The sequence below is a fragment of the Protopterus annectens genome, chromosome 12.part0 (genome assembly GCF_019279795.1).
Source record: "Protopterus annectens isolate FY-2018-M chromosome 12.part0, PAN1.0, whole genome shotgun sequence".
Lineage (NCBI taxonomy): Eukaryota > Metazoa > Chordata > Ceratodontiformes > Protopteridae > Protopterus > Protopterus annectens.
Genome location: NC_056746.1, coordinates 4,191,524 through 4,208,940, shown reverse-complemented (window position 1 = coordinate 4,208,940; position 17,417 = coordinate 4,191,524). Strand labels below are relative to the sequence as shown.

At 40.7% G+C, this 17,417-nt stretch overlaps 1 protein-coding gene across 1 annotated transcript in view; it reads right to left on the bottom strand.

Annotated features, from left to right (window-relative positions):
* The window catches only part of LOC122817306 (serine/threonine-protein kinase SMG1-like), a gene marked incomplete in the record, with an annotated part of 2,898,779 nt that overhangs the window by 1,014,432 nt on the left and 1,866,930 nt on the right, over window positions 1–17,417 (bottom strand). The window contains 1 exon segment of the mRNA XM_044090530.1: window positions 6,406–6,567. Within this exon segment, the coding sequence (XP_043946465.1) occupies window positions 6,406–6,567 (162 nt within the window).

The following is a 17,417-nucleotide window of genomic DNA, read 5'->3' as shown; positions in this document are numbered from 1 at the left end:
ACCTTAAGGGTGGAGAAAAAGGGAGATTAGCAACTAAAGGGGAAAGACTAATTAAGCTAACTTCACTAATACTAAAGAAACAAAAGAGGAAAAAGACTGACTACAAAAAACTATCTCAAAAAGTTATTAATAATAATATCGTCCAGGAGCGGTGAAAATGCAACCTCATAGCTGAAGTGGCTACTTGAGATCTGGGTATATTTCACCTAGCTTTATGGGACATAGGATAGCCTCGAGGCGGTAAAAATAGTTCTCGAGCTTTAGTGTCGGCTGAGTCAGAGCCGAGGTTGGCTCGAACCCATCCAGCAAGAATGAAGAGATTGACAACTTAACATTGTATCAGGCGGAACTCTGCTCTGAAACAACTTCAGGGGGAGCTGGAACCGAGGGTTCCACCAGCGGTACTAAACACTCCAGCTCCGAAAGACCAGTACGGCTTGGAGGAGGAATCGCCAAAGGAGTAATGGACTCAAGTGGCCCCGGAACAGACTAGGTCAGAGCCAACATTTTAGGTAAGGCAGATGACTTCAGGAGTCTCAGCACTACTCTAGTCACATCTGCTTCCGATAAGCTCCTGGAAGACAAGTGTGGGAGAACGGGATCTATGCAATATGGGTGACCTTAATGTAGGGGAGACTGGTAAAGGATCCGTAGACCGGCTCCGATGTCTACTATCAGTGGTCGGCTCCAAACTACCTGGTGCCAATACTGTTGCAACAGTAGTAGTAGTAGTAGAACCTTTGATCGGCTCCGAACTCAGTGGAGCCGAGGAGGCAGTAGGTTTGTCAGTTTGGCAATTTTGAGAGACTGCTCCAATGCACCAGCTGGTGCCAGGGAGGGCGTCTTAGAGGATTTAGATTTCTCCTTTTTAGATCCATGAGACTGAGCAGAGGAGGAAGAGCTAGCCAAATCTTCCTCCAAAGAGGGCTTAAGGAGACCTTTTAAAATGAGTTTAGTTTTCCACTCCTGCAATACCCTGGCACTAAATGAGTGACAAAATAGGCACATTTCCTGTAAGTGGATGGCCCTAAGACGGTATATGCACAGTTACTGTAGCCATCCGTTAGGACATCTTCTGTGAGCATTTAACACATTTTTTAAAATGAGATGGCTTATGATCCTTAACCTCCCTTAGACATCTCACAGAAGACTGCAATCAGACATGCGACCCACAGAGAAGAAAGGGAAAGTGGGAGGACTAGGTCCTCTAACTAACACGGGCCTAGCCCTTAAAGTACCAACAAGAGACAACCATGAGGACTACGTCCCAAACGGGCCCAGCCCCGGTAGAAAAAGGGAGAGAAAATCTAGGTCCTCTAACTAAAACGGACCTAGAAAGGAAAGAATCGCACACACACCAGAGAAAAATTCAATCTCTAACAATGCAAAAACAAGAGAACGAAGGTAAAGAAAACCCGGTTCTAAATGCAAATCCAATAAGCGGAGCCCCGCAAACAAACTAATTATTTTAATGTAATAATTTTAATCTCAATATACTGAGAAACTTTATCTAATATGCGCACACAGTCTAAACTACGCGCAAAGGCGCCTACAAGTACTAATATCAATATCTGAAACTAAGGGTACAAAAATACATAACCCCAGAAAAGAAACTAACTGGCACACAGGGTACCAAAAAGAACAATAAGGCCAACGGACAACTGTTCTCAGAAATACTTAGCACCGAGAGAACTATAGTAACTTGAAAACTATGAAAGTTACGAAGAACTCTAGCAACAGTTATAAGAAGCTATCTAAATGTGAAAATAGCAAAATTTTGTCAAAAAATTTGCAAAATGTGTTAGACTTAGCCACGGCCAAGAAGAAGCACATTCAACCCGACGCGACAAACGAGATCTCGGAATTGTACTGGTGCACCATGGGATACCTACCTAGCCATGAGCCAACTAGAAGACTTTGAGCTTGTAAAAAGGCAGAGTCAGAGGATTGGCTCTGAACCCATGTGTAAGAATGAAGGCGAGATAGGACTACAGAACATCTGTGGTTTTCCCTTTGTTCAATTTAAGTATCCTGTGGAGGAAGACTCCACAGGGGAGTATACATGCCTAACTATCCTACTGGTTAGGAAAGCAACAGCTCCAAAAAAAACAATTTATAGATGCCAACTTTCTATCCCGTGGCTCAAGGATGACTGCGACAGGGTGGAAACATCCAACTCAGGAAAGATTCTGGAGTGCAGTTGCATCTATACACATTCCAAAACCTCAAGGGGTAAAACAAAGTCTCTGTACCAATGGGAACACTTTTCCAAGTGGCAACAGAGCCAATCTGGTCAATGCTTAATCAGGAGCAGTCCAGGAACTTTTCCAGACTTCTATTAATCCATCAATCTTAGAAAAGTTTTACCGTTGTCAGATCATCTCAAACTGGAAAGCAGTCAAAACTGCAGATGTTTATGTGCACCACCACCTTAACAGTGTGTGTGTGTGTGTGTGTGTGTGTGTGTGTGTGTGTGTGTGTGTGTGAGGTGAAGCACTATAGGAATACCACTGAAGCTTGAGCAAGCAAAATAGTAAAAGATGACAGTATCAGTACAGACAAACTCAGTATCATGCTGCTTGGAATTCTTCAAAAAAACTGCAAACCTTCCCCCAATAACAGTAAAATACAATGTCATGGCAATGTCACCACATAAAAATGCCCAAGTATCCTACTGAATTGAACTCAGATCACAGTGACCACAGAGCAAGCAAAGTTTTGGCTCAAGTAAAACTTTGCAGGAGAATTAACACATCCTTCAATCCTCAAAAACATGAGGATCAATAACAAAAAATGTATTAATTCATAAAATTTGAATATGGTTTACCCCTTATGACCCCCCATTCTAGTAGACTCACAAACAAAGAAAAGAAAACAAAAATTGTCGCTTTGCCCCTTTAGCCAGTCAGTACACAAATTAATGTGAACTACTAAAGTTGTTCCTCTGACTCCAAGTACAAAGAAAAGCATTATTAATACTTAACACCTTCACATTCAGCATACTGGTGCTTCGTTACTACATCGGCTCAAATCCAGTCTTCCTGTTAAGAATTCAACTTGTGTATTCACACACACAAAAGGAGGGACTTTTCCTCGTAAGACCTAGATTTAGGTGCCACCACTTACCAGGAGAAGGAGTAAAATGTTACACTACCATATGTACTTTTCTAAAGCAGCCATGGCTACTTGCAAGTGAACACAATTAAATTCTTATTGTAAACAGCAACTTATGCATAGAGATAAACACACTCAACTGTTGTTGTACATAATGGTGTGTGTGCATTTTATCTGTAAATACATACATATACACAGTGTGCCAAAAAATGTTGTGCATGCATAATCATAAATATGTGCTACTGCTTTTAATTAAGAGTCGTTGCAATCTTTTTCAAGTGTTACTATTTGTTTGCTATATTTTTTTTTGTTTGCTTCTCCTTTGGGACGTAGGTCGTGCATGAAAAAGGTCAATGCTATAAACAGAAAAATGCAAGTAAATCTTTCTACTCAAGACTGTCATCAATAAAATTAAAAAAGCAGTTTACTGCTTAGTCTTCATTAAGAAAGCAAATTCCCCAGTATCAGCATGCAAGGTCTAATACATGACAAACTTGTTAAACTGGACAGAATCAATGGAAAATACTTCTTGAACCTCATAAGAAACAGGCATAAAGCTGCTGGGGGAATGTGCCCAGGGAGAGGCATTGCACAATATTTTACTGAATTACCTCAGGACACAAATGATCTGCAGACCTACCTAGCCAGTCTACAGCAATGGGTTGCAAACACCAGGGGAAAAGGAAAACTTTGCTTCAGTAAGATGGCAAACAGACTTCCAAGAAAAAAGGGAATGTGGAATTCACACGGACCTACAAAGGAGACTTGTCTAAGTAGACTGCAGAGATACAGCCCCTTCAAATTGATTTTAACCCTCTTATTTACAGAATTTAGAAAAATGTACAACCTAGTTTCCCCATTCAGGGATGCAGAACTCACCTTAAATGTGGACTATGCATTTCTACAGTTAGAATTTCTGAAGGGAAAAAAAAGTGAAGTTGTTCGGATGCATTCGGGCATATTCCCCCATATCAAAGTATTGCGCTGTATTAAATTTCCTCCTTTTTTAAGGAGGGGTAGAAAGGACTCTAATGGAGATTGTTTGGGCCACAAGACTATGTAGTAAACAGCTGCTTCTCAATAGTTCTGGCTATGTAAGGTAACTGGTACCTGAAGCAGCCTAAAAACCAACAGTAAAAGAATGCTCAACTTGATGGAAGGAGCAAGGTACAAGCACTGGAATTTATTATTAAACATTTTTTAATTAAACAGTACACTGCTGTGATCTGTGCTGGTGACAACAGGGTGTTTTTGTTGAAATGCACCGTTAGCCAGACTGTAGGATAGTAATTTTTGTCTGTTTTTAGACCCAAGTTAACACACTGTGTGTGTGTGTGTGTGTGTGTGTGTGTGTGTGTGTGGAGGGGAGTGAGTTTCAAAGGATGCACTGTATGTGACAGACAAACCATCTGGAATATATTACTGTAGCTATTATTTACATATAAAGGATTTTCGACTGGAAACAGACTGCCTGCCTTGCTTGGATTACTTGTGAATACTTAGTAATTCTGTACAGTATTTCAAATTATATATATATATATATATTTTTTTGACTTAAGACGAGTTTAAGTTTGCTACTTCTACTACTATTGTCTGATCTGATTAACATACAGTGATTAACTAGAGATATATGGACTGAAAAACTTCCACACAGAGAAGTTTCTAACACTCAAACAAAAACAAAAGCACTGGATGTAATACAGCAGAATGTCCAATTTATTAAAAGTAAGCGCTTTTGAGGGTCCACCTCTTCAACAGACTTAAATAAAATAGCAGAGTCTATCAATGCAGTCCTAACGGTAAAGTGCCTTGGTAGTAAAAACTGTGAATGAAAATATAAATATCTCCAAGGCTCACCACTGGCTGAACGGACAAAACAGCACACTTGTATAGTCTGAAGAAGCGTTCTGAGCAACACGAAAGCGCTTACTGTTTTTTGTGTCATACATTAAAGTGTGCTGTTTTGTCCATTCAGCCAGTGGTGAGCCTTGGAGTTATTGATATTTTCAAACTTAAATAAAAAATGACTAAGTCTGATGAAGAGGTGGACCCTCGAAAGCACTTACTTTTAAGAAATTGGACATTCTGCTGTGTTACATCCAGTGCTTTTGTTTTTGTTTCTGATTGCTCTTCTTTGCTCTGGTTGTTTTATTGCCAGAGGCTACATTTTTTGTTTAAGTTTCTAACACTTTTATTATTTACATAATCATGCATTCACTTGATCACAATCAAACATCTCAGGTATACAGAGACAAACTATATTTAACTGGTGGCATGCACTTATATATTTGTCAGCAGTGAGCCGAAGTAGATTACTGTAGCCATTAGTTTTATACTTACTCATTTAGTTTATTAAACTCAAACATCAGATGTGTACACTGTCAAGTGGCTGTGACTAGTGGGCAAGAAATGGCAGTCTGTGTATGAAACAAAATGACATTTGTGGTCATTTGATCATATTTAACAGTCACTGATTTGGCTATCACCATGGCCATTTATTTGATCACAGTCTGACAGTTGAGAAACATGTAACTAAAGGGGCTACAATTAAGTGGCCACTAATGTAAGCTGTTTTTTGATGATCAACAGTCAACCTACTATAACAATGCCATACCCCATTCCATTTGAAGTTGCTTTCCTCAAACACCTTGCTTTGAAGTCACCCACTCCCACTAAAGGCCTCAAACATAGCTGACCTCCCCTGTTTTACTACAGGTTACTCACTTTATTAAAAATATATAGGAACTGGAAAGAATCCTCTATCTTAACTAAGGTTGCTACTATTTTCTTAATTCAGCCAAGCAAGATATCAGCATTAATGTGTACCAACAACCAGCCTTAACAATAGTCAGGGAATGACAGACTCCTGTGCAGATTATCAGCTAATCAAAGTGAATTCACTTCATCCAAGGCACATGTTTTTTTTTTTCACACAACCCACAGGGTTTGCAATGTTAACATTTTCAAAAGCCTATTTCTTAAAAAAAAAAAAAAGAGTCTCAATCAGGCAAGTAACTGCAAAGCATCCTCTATCTGCGTAGAAAGTGAACATTAAAAAACTGCAGAACTAGAAAACAGTTAAGCAACAAACAGGAAGCAACAAGTCGAAGTAAAATGGTGTAAAGTAAGAGCAGCAGCATGACACAAGCGATGCTTTCACAAAGTGGTGCCTTCTAACACCAGGAACAGGACGGATAATTGAGCTAGCCAAGTACAGTGCAACAGTTAAAACTACTGCTGAAGACAGCTTTCAAAGAAAACACAAAACAGTGGAACAGAAAAATGCCTTACCTGTAGACTGAGACTCGCTACTTAGAGATATAGCACCCACAATTGCAGGATACAGAATAAGATGTGGAGAATCTTGAGCCACACGGCACAACAAATTGCAAATACTTTGACGAACATAAACCTCAGGGTGATTCAGGCGGGAAAAGAGTTGAGGAATAATGCCTTTAAACAGAAGAAATTAAGTTTGATGAAAATGTTTTTCTTTTTCAAAGAAATTCAGCAAAATGTGTGCCTCAAATACTAGCACTACGCAGCTGCTGTGTACATAAACAGACACTACATACATCTACGAGAAATCTCAGAAACCTAGCAGGATTACCTAATTCAAGTCCACAGCTGCTCGTGAAAACCTTGCATGTTGAAATATTTCACTATACAATCAGGAAAAATCAGAAATGCAATATTCAGTATGGAAATTGCTTCCCAGTTTTGTACTGCCTCTTTCCTAATGGAGGCAAAACACCTCGAATAACTACTCTGGTTTTATGCATCATTCTGAATGCAATTGTACAAAAAGTCGGTCTCAAAACAAAGTAATAACCCCAATTCCTGACCAGAAATATTCAAATAAAATGTGCAGGACTATGTCACATTATCAAAGGCTGAGACTGTCAAATGGCATTTTGAACAGCATTTTGTCGAATATGCTGTTCGTTGAGCTGTTCAGATTGAGATCCCATTATGGTAGGGATCAGGAAATTTGCCCTTTCCCCACCACAGTGCGATTGCGGAGTTGGTATATACAATTAGCGGGGTGTGGCAGGGTTCAATGAAAGTGCCATTTGATGCTATCCTTCAATGATATGACAGAAAAAAAATGTGCAATACTTTACAGCTGATAGAAACAACAATCAGACTCATGTCAGAACAACTGTGATGGAATCTTCCCCAGTGGGCTAAAAATTAGGGAATTCATTTCCTAACTCAGCCACTTTTTTTCTTTCATGTGAGCGATGGCTGATACGCCTTTGAATTATTTCAAGAATATTTCTTTGGACATCTGACAGACATGTCTGTAAACTTCGAAGTACTACAGAGTCTTTATTGCTAAGTCAAAAGTTAACGTTTTTAAATTAGAGACACACAGCTAAGTTCACTTTCAAACATTATTCATGAATGAGGTGCTCCCTAAGCTCTACTCAAACAGCAAAGAGGCAACACTGGCTGTTAAACTGTCCCATAAAAATAGAGCTCAAATATTCCACCTACCCTCCCCCCAAGTGTTTCGTACATCCTCCAATTCTTCCCTCATCTCATTCACATTGTATTACTTAAGCTGGCGCTCAACACTCACACCTTTTCTATTAACAAGTGAATCTTAAACTTACCATTACTAAATCCAAAAGACAAACTCATACTTAAATAGAATATCCTAAATATCACAACTCATGACAAGCTACAGGTTTTCACTTACTTTTATTCTCACTTCTTTTTCTAAATGCTCTGCATCACGCTGCTACCTCAGCCCAACCAAGACAGGATAATGGAGCCTACTGTCATTTATTACTAAAATGTCTTCAAACCCTTACACTGCAATCCTACCAAAATGAATCATACACAGCAACGCTGATGTAAATCTTGTACACTGTCAATCTACATTCTACGTACAATCCTATTGCCAACATTCATATTTACATCCATTAACATTTAATCACCACACAAATATGTATCATGCCCCCATTGGGACCAAGACATCATCTTGTCCAACTTCCAAGGCTAACCAACAGAGGAAAAACAAGCCTATTCTCATTTCTGTTATTCCAAATGTTAAAACATTCAAAATGCAGTGTCCAGGCAGCCAAAGCAAAGCCAGCACAAATTATAAACATTTTGTATCAAACAGCTTCCAGTCTTATTACCATACTCATCCACTGTGCAAAAAAGTGCCCTTCAGAACCAAGCAAATTCTTCTACTTAGGGAAAACAGCTTCATCTACTTACATACTTTGGACCTTAAACTTTCAACTACTATCTTCCTAGATTTGTTAGATACTCCATGGCTAGTTGGAGTGATGCAACTAGTTACTCCACAGTGTTTGCCTGAATGAGGCAGTTGTCCAGATAAGGTAAATGTGGAATACCCTTTATCCAGCAAAATACTATTACCAGAGCCAGACATTTGGTATCATCTCTGGCAGCAGCAGACAATCCAAGGGGCAAGGCACAAAATTGTTGGTAAGCACCTTGTGCCCTGAAGCAAAGGTACCACCCATGATCCTCTGCTAAAGGGATATGCAGGTAAGCATAATTCAAGTAGAGAGTGACCATGACTGCCGGGGGGGGGATAAGACCTTCTTTTTCCTGTAAGATAAGGATTTATGAATTCTGGGGCAAAAAGGAACTAACTTTGAGAGGTCCATGATAAGTATTAATTTTCCTTCCTCACCTGAGACCAGGAATAACTTGTAAAATCCTGCTTCCATCTCCTCTAAGAGACAGGTTTTATATGACTCCCTGTTGTAAGGGGTTTTAAATCTCAGCCTGTCTCTTCTTGAGCTGTCCTTTTGGAATTGTAGGAATAAATGAAAAATCTGGAAAGGAAGAGAACTGCAATTTGTACTCTGAACTTAGGAGAGTCATAAACCACTTGTCTCGAGTGACGATTTGCCAGGAACCGAGAAAGAGTCTCTGCCCCCCCCCCCCAATCTTGCAGGTGTAGGGCAGAAGTCCTAGGTTGGGGTGGAAATTTCTAGGGAGAAGACAGGTAGGTGCTCTTCTGAGTCACACCCTGCTCCAGAAATCTGCCTTGTAAAAGAAAAAGGAATCCTTCCCCCTCAGGAGTCCTCAGCTCCTGTGATTACCCCTGCTGGGCACCTAGGGCTGGGACACAAAAGGTCAGGTTTTAAGACTGGCTTGTCACTTCCTGGAGTACTTAATCTTTTTTTTTGGTCTTTTTGCTCCTGAATTCAGGTTGAGAGGCAGGAAAGGACCATGTCTTAAGATCACTTCTATTAACTCTAGCAGGTGAGATTTACAGGAAATCTTTTGACAGTCTACATAGTCTTTGCAGTCTTCTCCTCCTAAATACACTTTGGGCTTGGTGCCCAGACAGGCAATCCCTGTCCAAGGGGAATCACGGATTTCTGCTTTAACATGGTCTGGAATGGTCCGTTTCCTAAGCCAGGCATGCCTCTGACAACTGATCCTGAAGCAGCTGCCCTATTTGATGTTTCTACAGCAAAGCCACATCTTGGAGTGTGCTTTGCAACCTAGGAACTGGTGTTGCATACTTCCTGCAACTCTTTAAAGAGGACCCTGCCATCTGCCCCCTCTAGCTTTAATTTGGTAGAGGAGATATTCCTGGAATGTATCCATATGAAACTGGCAATTAAAGGCTCTTGTGGCTAAGGAAGCAGAAGTGGAAACCTTTTTGCCAAATCTACACATGACTCTACTCTCCTTATTTGGCAAAGGATTCTTGGAAATGTGACCCTTGCCTTCCTTGGACCCTGAGGATTCCTCCTCAAGCTCAACCATGGGATTCTTATAGATATTTCTGGGAGTCCACAATTTTATTAAACTGATTAGATTTCCTGGGGGCAGGGAGTCAGGCTGCAGGGATGTGTCCTACATCACAACTTCCAACAATGGAAGTAATAGAAAGGGGTTCCTGCTTAGGCATGAAGAAACTGCCTGGCCCTCTTCGTGGACTGAGGGTACTCCTGAAACTCCTAACTGAAAGACTCTCTCGTCTTGTATAGTCTCTCCAAAGGAGAGGTCCTCATGTGGTAAGACTGGGGAAAAAACATCTTCTGACTTACATTTGGAATATGACACTTTGGAAAGTTGGTCAAGATATGCCAGTTGGTCTTCATCCAAGTAACAGGAATCTGAGGACTCCTGAGGGGAAAAGATTCCTTTTCTTTTTGCAGGACAGATTCCTGAAGCAGGGTGCTTGTCAGACCCTGCTGTATAGACCTCAAACTCCATTAGGTCCTCAGTTAACCCAAGTTCTGCAGGTAAGACTTGGGAGAGGACCAAAGCCCCAACCTTTTCTGAGGTTGGCAAGCCATCAGCAGGCCTCATAGGTTTTGTAATGGGTCTAATTTTGGGTGGGTTATCATCTGGGGCAGGCAAACACCACTAGAGGGTGGGTGCAGCCAGAATCTGGTCTCCGGGGTTCTCCCAAGGGGATTATGGGGGATACCGCCTCTTCACCTTTGTAACCAAAATAAGGACATCAGTACTCGATGCACGCCAAGTAACTTCCAGGCCCACCTGATATCTGGAGAAATTTGGCTGCATCAGGCATCGACAGTGTTGCTGACATGGTGGCCTCCTTAAGAGTCACACTAAAGGCCTCTGCATGCTTGCTAGTCTCTGGCAGCTGCAAAGTTGCTTCTCCTCTTTCAACAATCTTGAGCTTGGAAGGGTTATCAAAAACAGGAATGGTGTCAACTGGCTCTGTACTTTCTCTTTCAGATGCTTCTCCTTTCTCTTGTGCAGTGGCCCTACCAAAGAACTGGTGGATGCTATGGTGTGCAATGGCCAATGAAGCTCTCTCTTTTTCTAAATGTTTTCGCACTGACTCGGCCCATATGCCTGAAAGTGCTAGACTTAAACAGAATAAGTGGGGACAGTTGGGCACAACATGCTCCAGACCCAGAGAAAAAAAGAAAGAGTAAGTCCTGATGTGAGATTTCCTTTAAAAACAAAACACAGGAAATGGAAGTTCTCCAATGGGGTACTAAGTTCCTATTGCTTTATTTTTGGCTTTGTACTGATTGAAGTACTAACACTTGGTGCTTCAAACTCAATTGGCAAGAAAGAAGTGAGGAGATGGTGCTGGGCAAAAACCCTTCATACCTTGACAACATGATGTCAGATGAGAGGGTGTCCTATGGGCCTGGGGGAATAGATCAGGTCTCTGGAATTCAGAACAGCCTTGGGCTTCTAAGGCATGACAATGTAAAGGTCATTACTTCAACAGTGGAGCATGATGAAAATATTAGTGACTTTAACATGTTAAATATGACTGTTAATTTTAGAGAGGTTACTAATTTTTCTCTCTAACTTGTATTTGATTTTCCTTCAGAGAACTACTGTTCTTTAGAACATTCAAAATAAAAATACAAGCAAAAATGAGAGAGAGAAATTATACAAAAATATATTATAAAAAGGAAATGTCTAAAGTTTGGGCAGTGTTGTATGCAAGTGAACAAATTTATATTAGTTCTGAACAAAACTACCCCTGTTGACTTAGTTCTGTGTTAAAAAAAATATTTCAAAGTCCCTCTGATAAAAGTTAAGCCAGTCTTGAAGTATTTTGACCACGCCATCGTTTCACAGACCGGTTACTTTAGTGTGATTATGTTTAATGAAACTAAAGTTAAAGCAATAGCTTTAATGGTAATTAGGTCACATCCACATTAGCATATGGTTTTATAGCAACTTATACACAAATGGTATGTTGATAGACATTCTAATTGTACATAACAAAATGTTTTCCTAGGATTGCATACAAATGGCACATTAGAGCTTGGAACAGTAATGGGATAGCATTCCCTAGCTTAGATCTTTATTCCAAATCAGTTACAATTAATGTAATATTACATTGAATCTCATCTACCTATATATCTGGCTGGAAAATAATACATGAGATTCATATAACTGATGTCAGAACTATAGAAAATCAACTTAAGGAACAATACGCAATAAGTAGAGTTCATTGGCTTTTACGTGAATTTTGTTTATTTAATAAGTTTGATCATTTTTCTTATGGCATTAATCAAATATTTAATAACTTCAAAAACATAATTGAGTGTAACTACATTAAACAATTCCTATTTCTTATATTCCCTATAGCATACTCTACTGATTGCCTAGATTCTATCATCAATGCGATGCAAAAATTAAAGGAAAATAACTTGATATTTGTTAGAGAAATGTACAAATTGTATAGTGTACAATTCTGCACCTAAAGGGTTAAGAGTTAATACATTTATTCTATGTAAAATGTGTAAATACTGGTGGTCTCTGTAAAAGCTGCTGACGCCTGAAAGTCTGTTGTTCTTGCTATGGAATGTTGAGATAGGGGTCTCACACTAGCAACAGATAAATGTTGTGTCAAGAAGAGACAGTTAAAGGACCATTACTCAGAAACTGGGTTTGACAGGGCAAGCCCTGTGGTCAAGCTAAATTCTGAGAGATGTTTTTGTAAGTCAGCAATTATCTGATAAGCACCTGCTGTGTACGTGCAAAGAACTGTATAAAAACAGCAGGCTGAACTATTGAAAATCAGACAAACCTTGTACCTACATGTTTTGTCTCCTTGCTGCAAGTAATTAAGGATGCCTTACTGAACCTTACGTGAATTGATCTTTGTATTTTCTTTAACAGATTGGTCCTTTGAGCTGTAGCCCTCTCTTCACCTCAGATCAGACGGCCAAGGTGGCTGAAACCGTACGGGGAAGAAACCAAATCAGTTCTTCTGCAATATAAAAGACCTCGGACTGAATTGTCGTCAAAAGAGGCCAGTCACCTTCTGATCTGCGATTGAAGGACGGGTATCCGCGAATCAGTGGTCAATCACGTAGGCTCAGGTAAGGTGGTTTTTGCTTTTCTGGTTTATTCAGTCAGGGACAGGAAAAATGCATTAATTTCTGTTAGATTGTATTTTATTCAGTCAGGGACAGAGAAAAACTGCAGTTCTGTCATAGACTAGGTGAACAGGACAGTAGAAGGTTAGACAGTCATTCTGAAGAGATCATAACAAAATCCGTGGTACACGTAAAAATTGAAGTTAATAGGTAAAATTGCTAAAGGTAACTACGTAGTGAGCAAATGGGTAATTATAACTGTGGTGCGAAAACATCGAGAGACCCACCATTAACAGAAGATGGTAAATATATGCAGGTACAGCGCGCAGATAATGTTAGATATTTTACAAAATGGGTAACTAAGTATGATTTTGACGGAAAATTAGATAAATCCTCGTTTCTCAAATTGATAAAGCAATTAAAAACAGACTCCAAGGGGCAAGTTAAAAAACAGCAACAATTAGGAATTCCTCAGGCGCACAGGTGGCTGGAGGAAGCAAATCGCAGAGACCAAAAAGATAAGAACTCTAAAACAATGTTTTTAGACAGGGAAGACAATCATCTAGTACTAGCTAAGGCACCCCCTCCCCCACCGGTATATGGGGCAAATAACCAGCATGAAGCACCTCCGCTATACCCTATGGGTTCAAAAGACAAAGACCCTGTGAGAATGAAGTTAGTAAAGGTTAGGGATCCCACAGGCACAAGGTCCAGAACAAAGGATATAGATAACGAAGACAAGAACCTTGAGGTTTGGAGGGTGTTTAATAATGCACAAGCTACAACTGGGGAGGAAGAAATGTGCCCACTTATAGAAGTACCTAATCCCACAGCAGGTTAGGATAACCAAGACCCTACTATATTAGTATACAGACCCTGGAGTCCCGAAGATATTCGGAAGGCCACTGAGGGTATTCCTCACCCTAGGGTCAACTTTCAAAAATTTTCAAAGGACCTGCAAGGTATGAGGTTAAGCTATAACCTAAATGGAGAAGAGATAGAAAAAGTGGTAAGACAAATTACAGGTCCAGACTGGCACATGGTCTGTAGTGATTGGAATCCTTGTGACGCTCAGCGGAGACCCCTTCCGCATAACGATGTAGGATTAAATGCCCAGGTAAAAGGGCTTACAAACAGAAGTTCTGAAAAGTGGCGACCACGGGCAGACTGGACCTGCATTTCCAGCAAGAAGGCGAGTCAGTCGACCGCTATTTTGCTAGGCTCATAGAGTGCTTTAAGAATCATTGCGGGATGCAAATCCCTGACAACCAAGCAGTAGACTCCCCCTATGAACAACAGTTAAAAATTGCCTTTCTGAAGGGAAGCAGTGCTGCTCTTAGTAGTTTTATTACAAAACACATGGTAGATCACCGTACAAGCAGATTGCAACCACTGCTTGAGTATGCAAGACATGCTGAAAGACACTTTAATAGCAAAAAGAAAAAGAAAATGCAGGTATTTTCATTAGAAGACGGGGCTGAGGTATACGTGGTACAGCCAGGAAAAAAGGGCAAAAATAGGGAAGGTAGGCAGTCTGACCAATGGTCAGAAGATTTTGAGGGATGTAAAAAGAAAGGAGAATGTTTTAAATGTGGGAAGAAAGGTCACATGGCAAAGGATTGCAAAAGGAATAATAGGTCAAGGACGGAAAATGAACAGGAAGGTGATGACTGACTATATGATAGTCAGGAAGCACAGGGAAAGGTTACAATACAAAGCAGGATAAATGGTAATGTAGAAACAAGAATAGAGGAAGCACAGGATGGTGAAGGGGATGACAATGAAAATGAAAGTGATGAGGTATTAGACTTGGCGCTTCTGTGCTTGGAACTCTTTTTAGCAGACATCAAGCCAGAAGTCACCCTTTTGGTGGAAGGAAGAAAGGTTACCTTTTTGTGTGATTCTGGGGCTTCACGGACCCTGATACATCCCTCCAAATTACCAGAGTGTACACAGTCTTCGGATTACATATTTGTTAAGGCTGTAAATGGGCAGCTATACCGGGAGCCTCTCTCACACAAAATTATAATCACAGATCCTGTAACAGGGTTGACACAGAGAAGCAAAACTGTAGTGTCTGCAAAATGCCCAATAAATCTCCTAGGCAGAGACTTGATGAGGTTATTTGGCATATCGGTGGTTCCGACTATACAAGGGATGCAAGCACAACGACAGACTGACATCTGCGAAGTGCATGATGCCTGCGTAGTGCAGTCAAGAGGCGAGATGTTTTACTGGTACAGTCAGGACTTGGTTACTACCGGCCCAGGGACTGTAACAAAAGAATTAATGGATTTGGCCATTAGTAAATTTCCCCCGTTAGATATTAAGAAGCAGCCATTACTGCACTGCACCCTGTATTTTCGTGACACACAAGGGCCAGATGAAGACTACAGAGATAAGCTGTTTAAATATCCCACCGTAAGGCTAGTGTTACGTAACCTATATTGGGACACAATGGGAAATAGCATAGCCAGCTGCTCTCTGCCTAAAGAAATAACAGCACTTTACAAATCTGACCTCCTACCACATGTAAGCCTCACTAAAGACAGAAACACAAAATGTGTAGAATTGGGCAGGAAGATTAACAGATGGGAAAAACAGACCAGGGAGGAACTCTCGGAGCAGGGAGTACAGGTACAAAAATTGAACTGGGTAACTCAAACTAAGCCAGCAGTACACCTGCATTTTCGCAAAAATACTTGACAAATACTCCTGCTAAAGGAGGAAGAGAATGCCCCGAAAGGTATTCCAGACAAACTGTGGTCCACAGGGACATCAGATGTAGGCCTTATTCACACAGCAGGACCAGTGGTGATTATTCCAAAATCAACATTTAGACCTCAAAAACGTCAATACCCGCTGAGAAAAGATGCAGAAGCAGGGATAAAGCCCATTATAGCTGCACTCCTCAAAGGTGGTGTGTTAATTGAATCTCCTGATTCACCACGCAACACACCTTTGTTCCCAGTTAAAAAGGCAACTGGAGAGTGGCGCATGGTTCGCAGGCTGTAAATGAGGCAGTAATACCTGGGGCACCTACGGTACCTGATCCACATACACTCTTAAATGGGTTAAACCCATCAGAAATAGTTTTCTGTAGTAGATATTAGTAATGCATTTTTCTCAATTCCGATACATCCGGACAGTAGATTCTGGTTTGCAATTACGTATCAGGGTAAAAGATACACATACACTCGACTACCACAGGGTTATTGTGAGAGCCCCACGATATTCTCACAAGAGTTGTCAAGTAACTTAGCAAGATTTAGCCCACCGAAAAATAGTCAAATCCTGCTTTATGTAGATGATATCTTATTAGCAGCTCCCACTTTACAAGCTTGCCCAGAAGACACGCTAGCATTGCTACGATTTTTAGCTGCTGAGGGACACAAGGTGAATAAGGAAAAATTGCAACTCTGGTAACAACAGGTCCGATATTTGGGCTATATAATATTTGATGGAGGTAGAACCTATGATGAGGATAGAAAAATAGCTATTTTGCAGGCTCCAAAACCCTTTTTGGGTACAACTAACTTCTGTCGAAGTTGGATTCCAAACTATGCTTTGGAAGTGGCACCCTTGTCTGACCTTATATACAAAAAGCCTATGGCAGCACAGGACCCGGTGATTTGGACACCGGAGGCAGATTTAGCCTTTTGTAACTTGAAACAGTTAACAGCGTCCTCTTTTGTCTTGGGGTTACCAAATTATCACAAGCGCTTTTTCCAAACCGTAGACTGTAAGCACAGCTACATGACATCAGTCCTGACGCAACAACATGGGGATAAGCAACGTCCCATTGCTTACTATTCGTCACAGTTAGACCAAGTGGCACGGTCCTTACCCCATTGTGTTTAAGTGGTTGTTGCAGCTGCTATGGCAGCGCAGGCTTCGGCCTCAGTGGTTTTGTTTCATCCACTCACCCTTAGGGTCCCTCATGCAGTAGCAATTATTTTGTTACAAGAAAAGGTAGCATACCTTTCCCCAGCTAGACATCTCTCCTGCATGACTGTTTTGCTGAGCCAGCCTCACATGACAATCGAACGATGCACAACCCTGAATCCATCAACTACTCCCTACCCCTGTAGATGGTACTCCACATCACTGCCTACAGATCATCGAGCAGATGACATTACCTAGAAAAGAACTCACAGATATACCTTTAACAGATGTTGATCTAACATATGATGTAGATGGCTCATGCAAAAAGAACCCAGCAGGACAGAACCTAGTGGGCTATGCTGCAGTATCAGACACAGAAGTTATCGAGGCAAAACCCTTACCACATTTGTCCGCACAGGTGGCAAAATTGATTGCACTCACTCGTGCATGTATTTTAGCTAAAGGTAAGCGTGTAAATGTTTTTACTGACAGTCAATATGCTTTTTCCACGGTGCATATGTTTGCACAGCAATGGAAAAACCGAGGTATGATTACATCAACTGGTAAACCCATAAATCATGCACATCT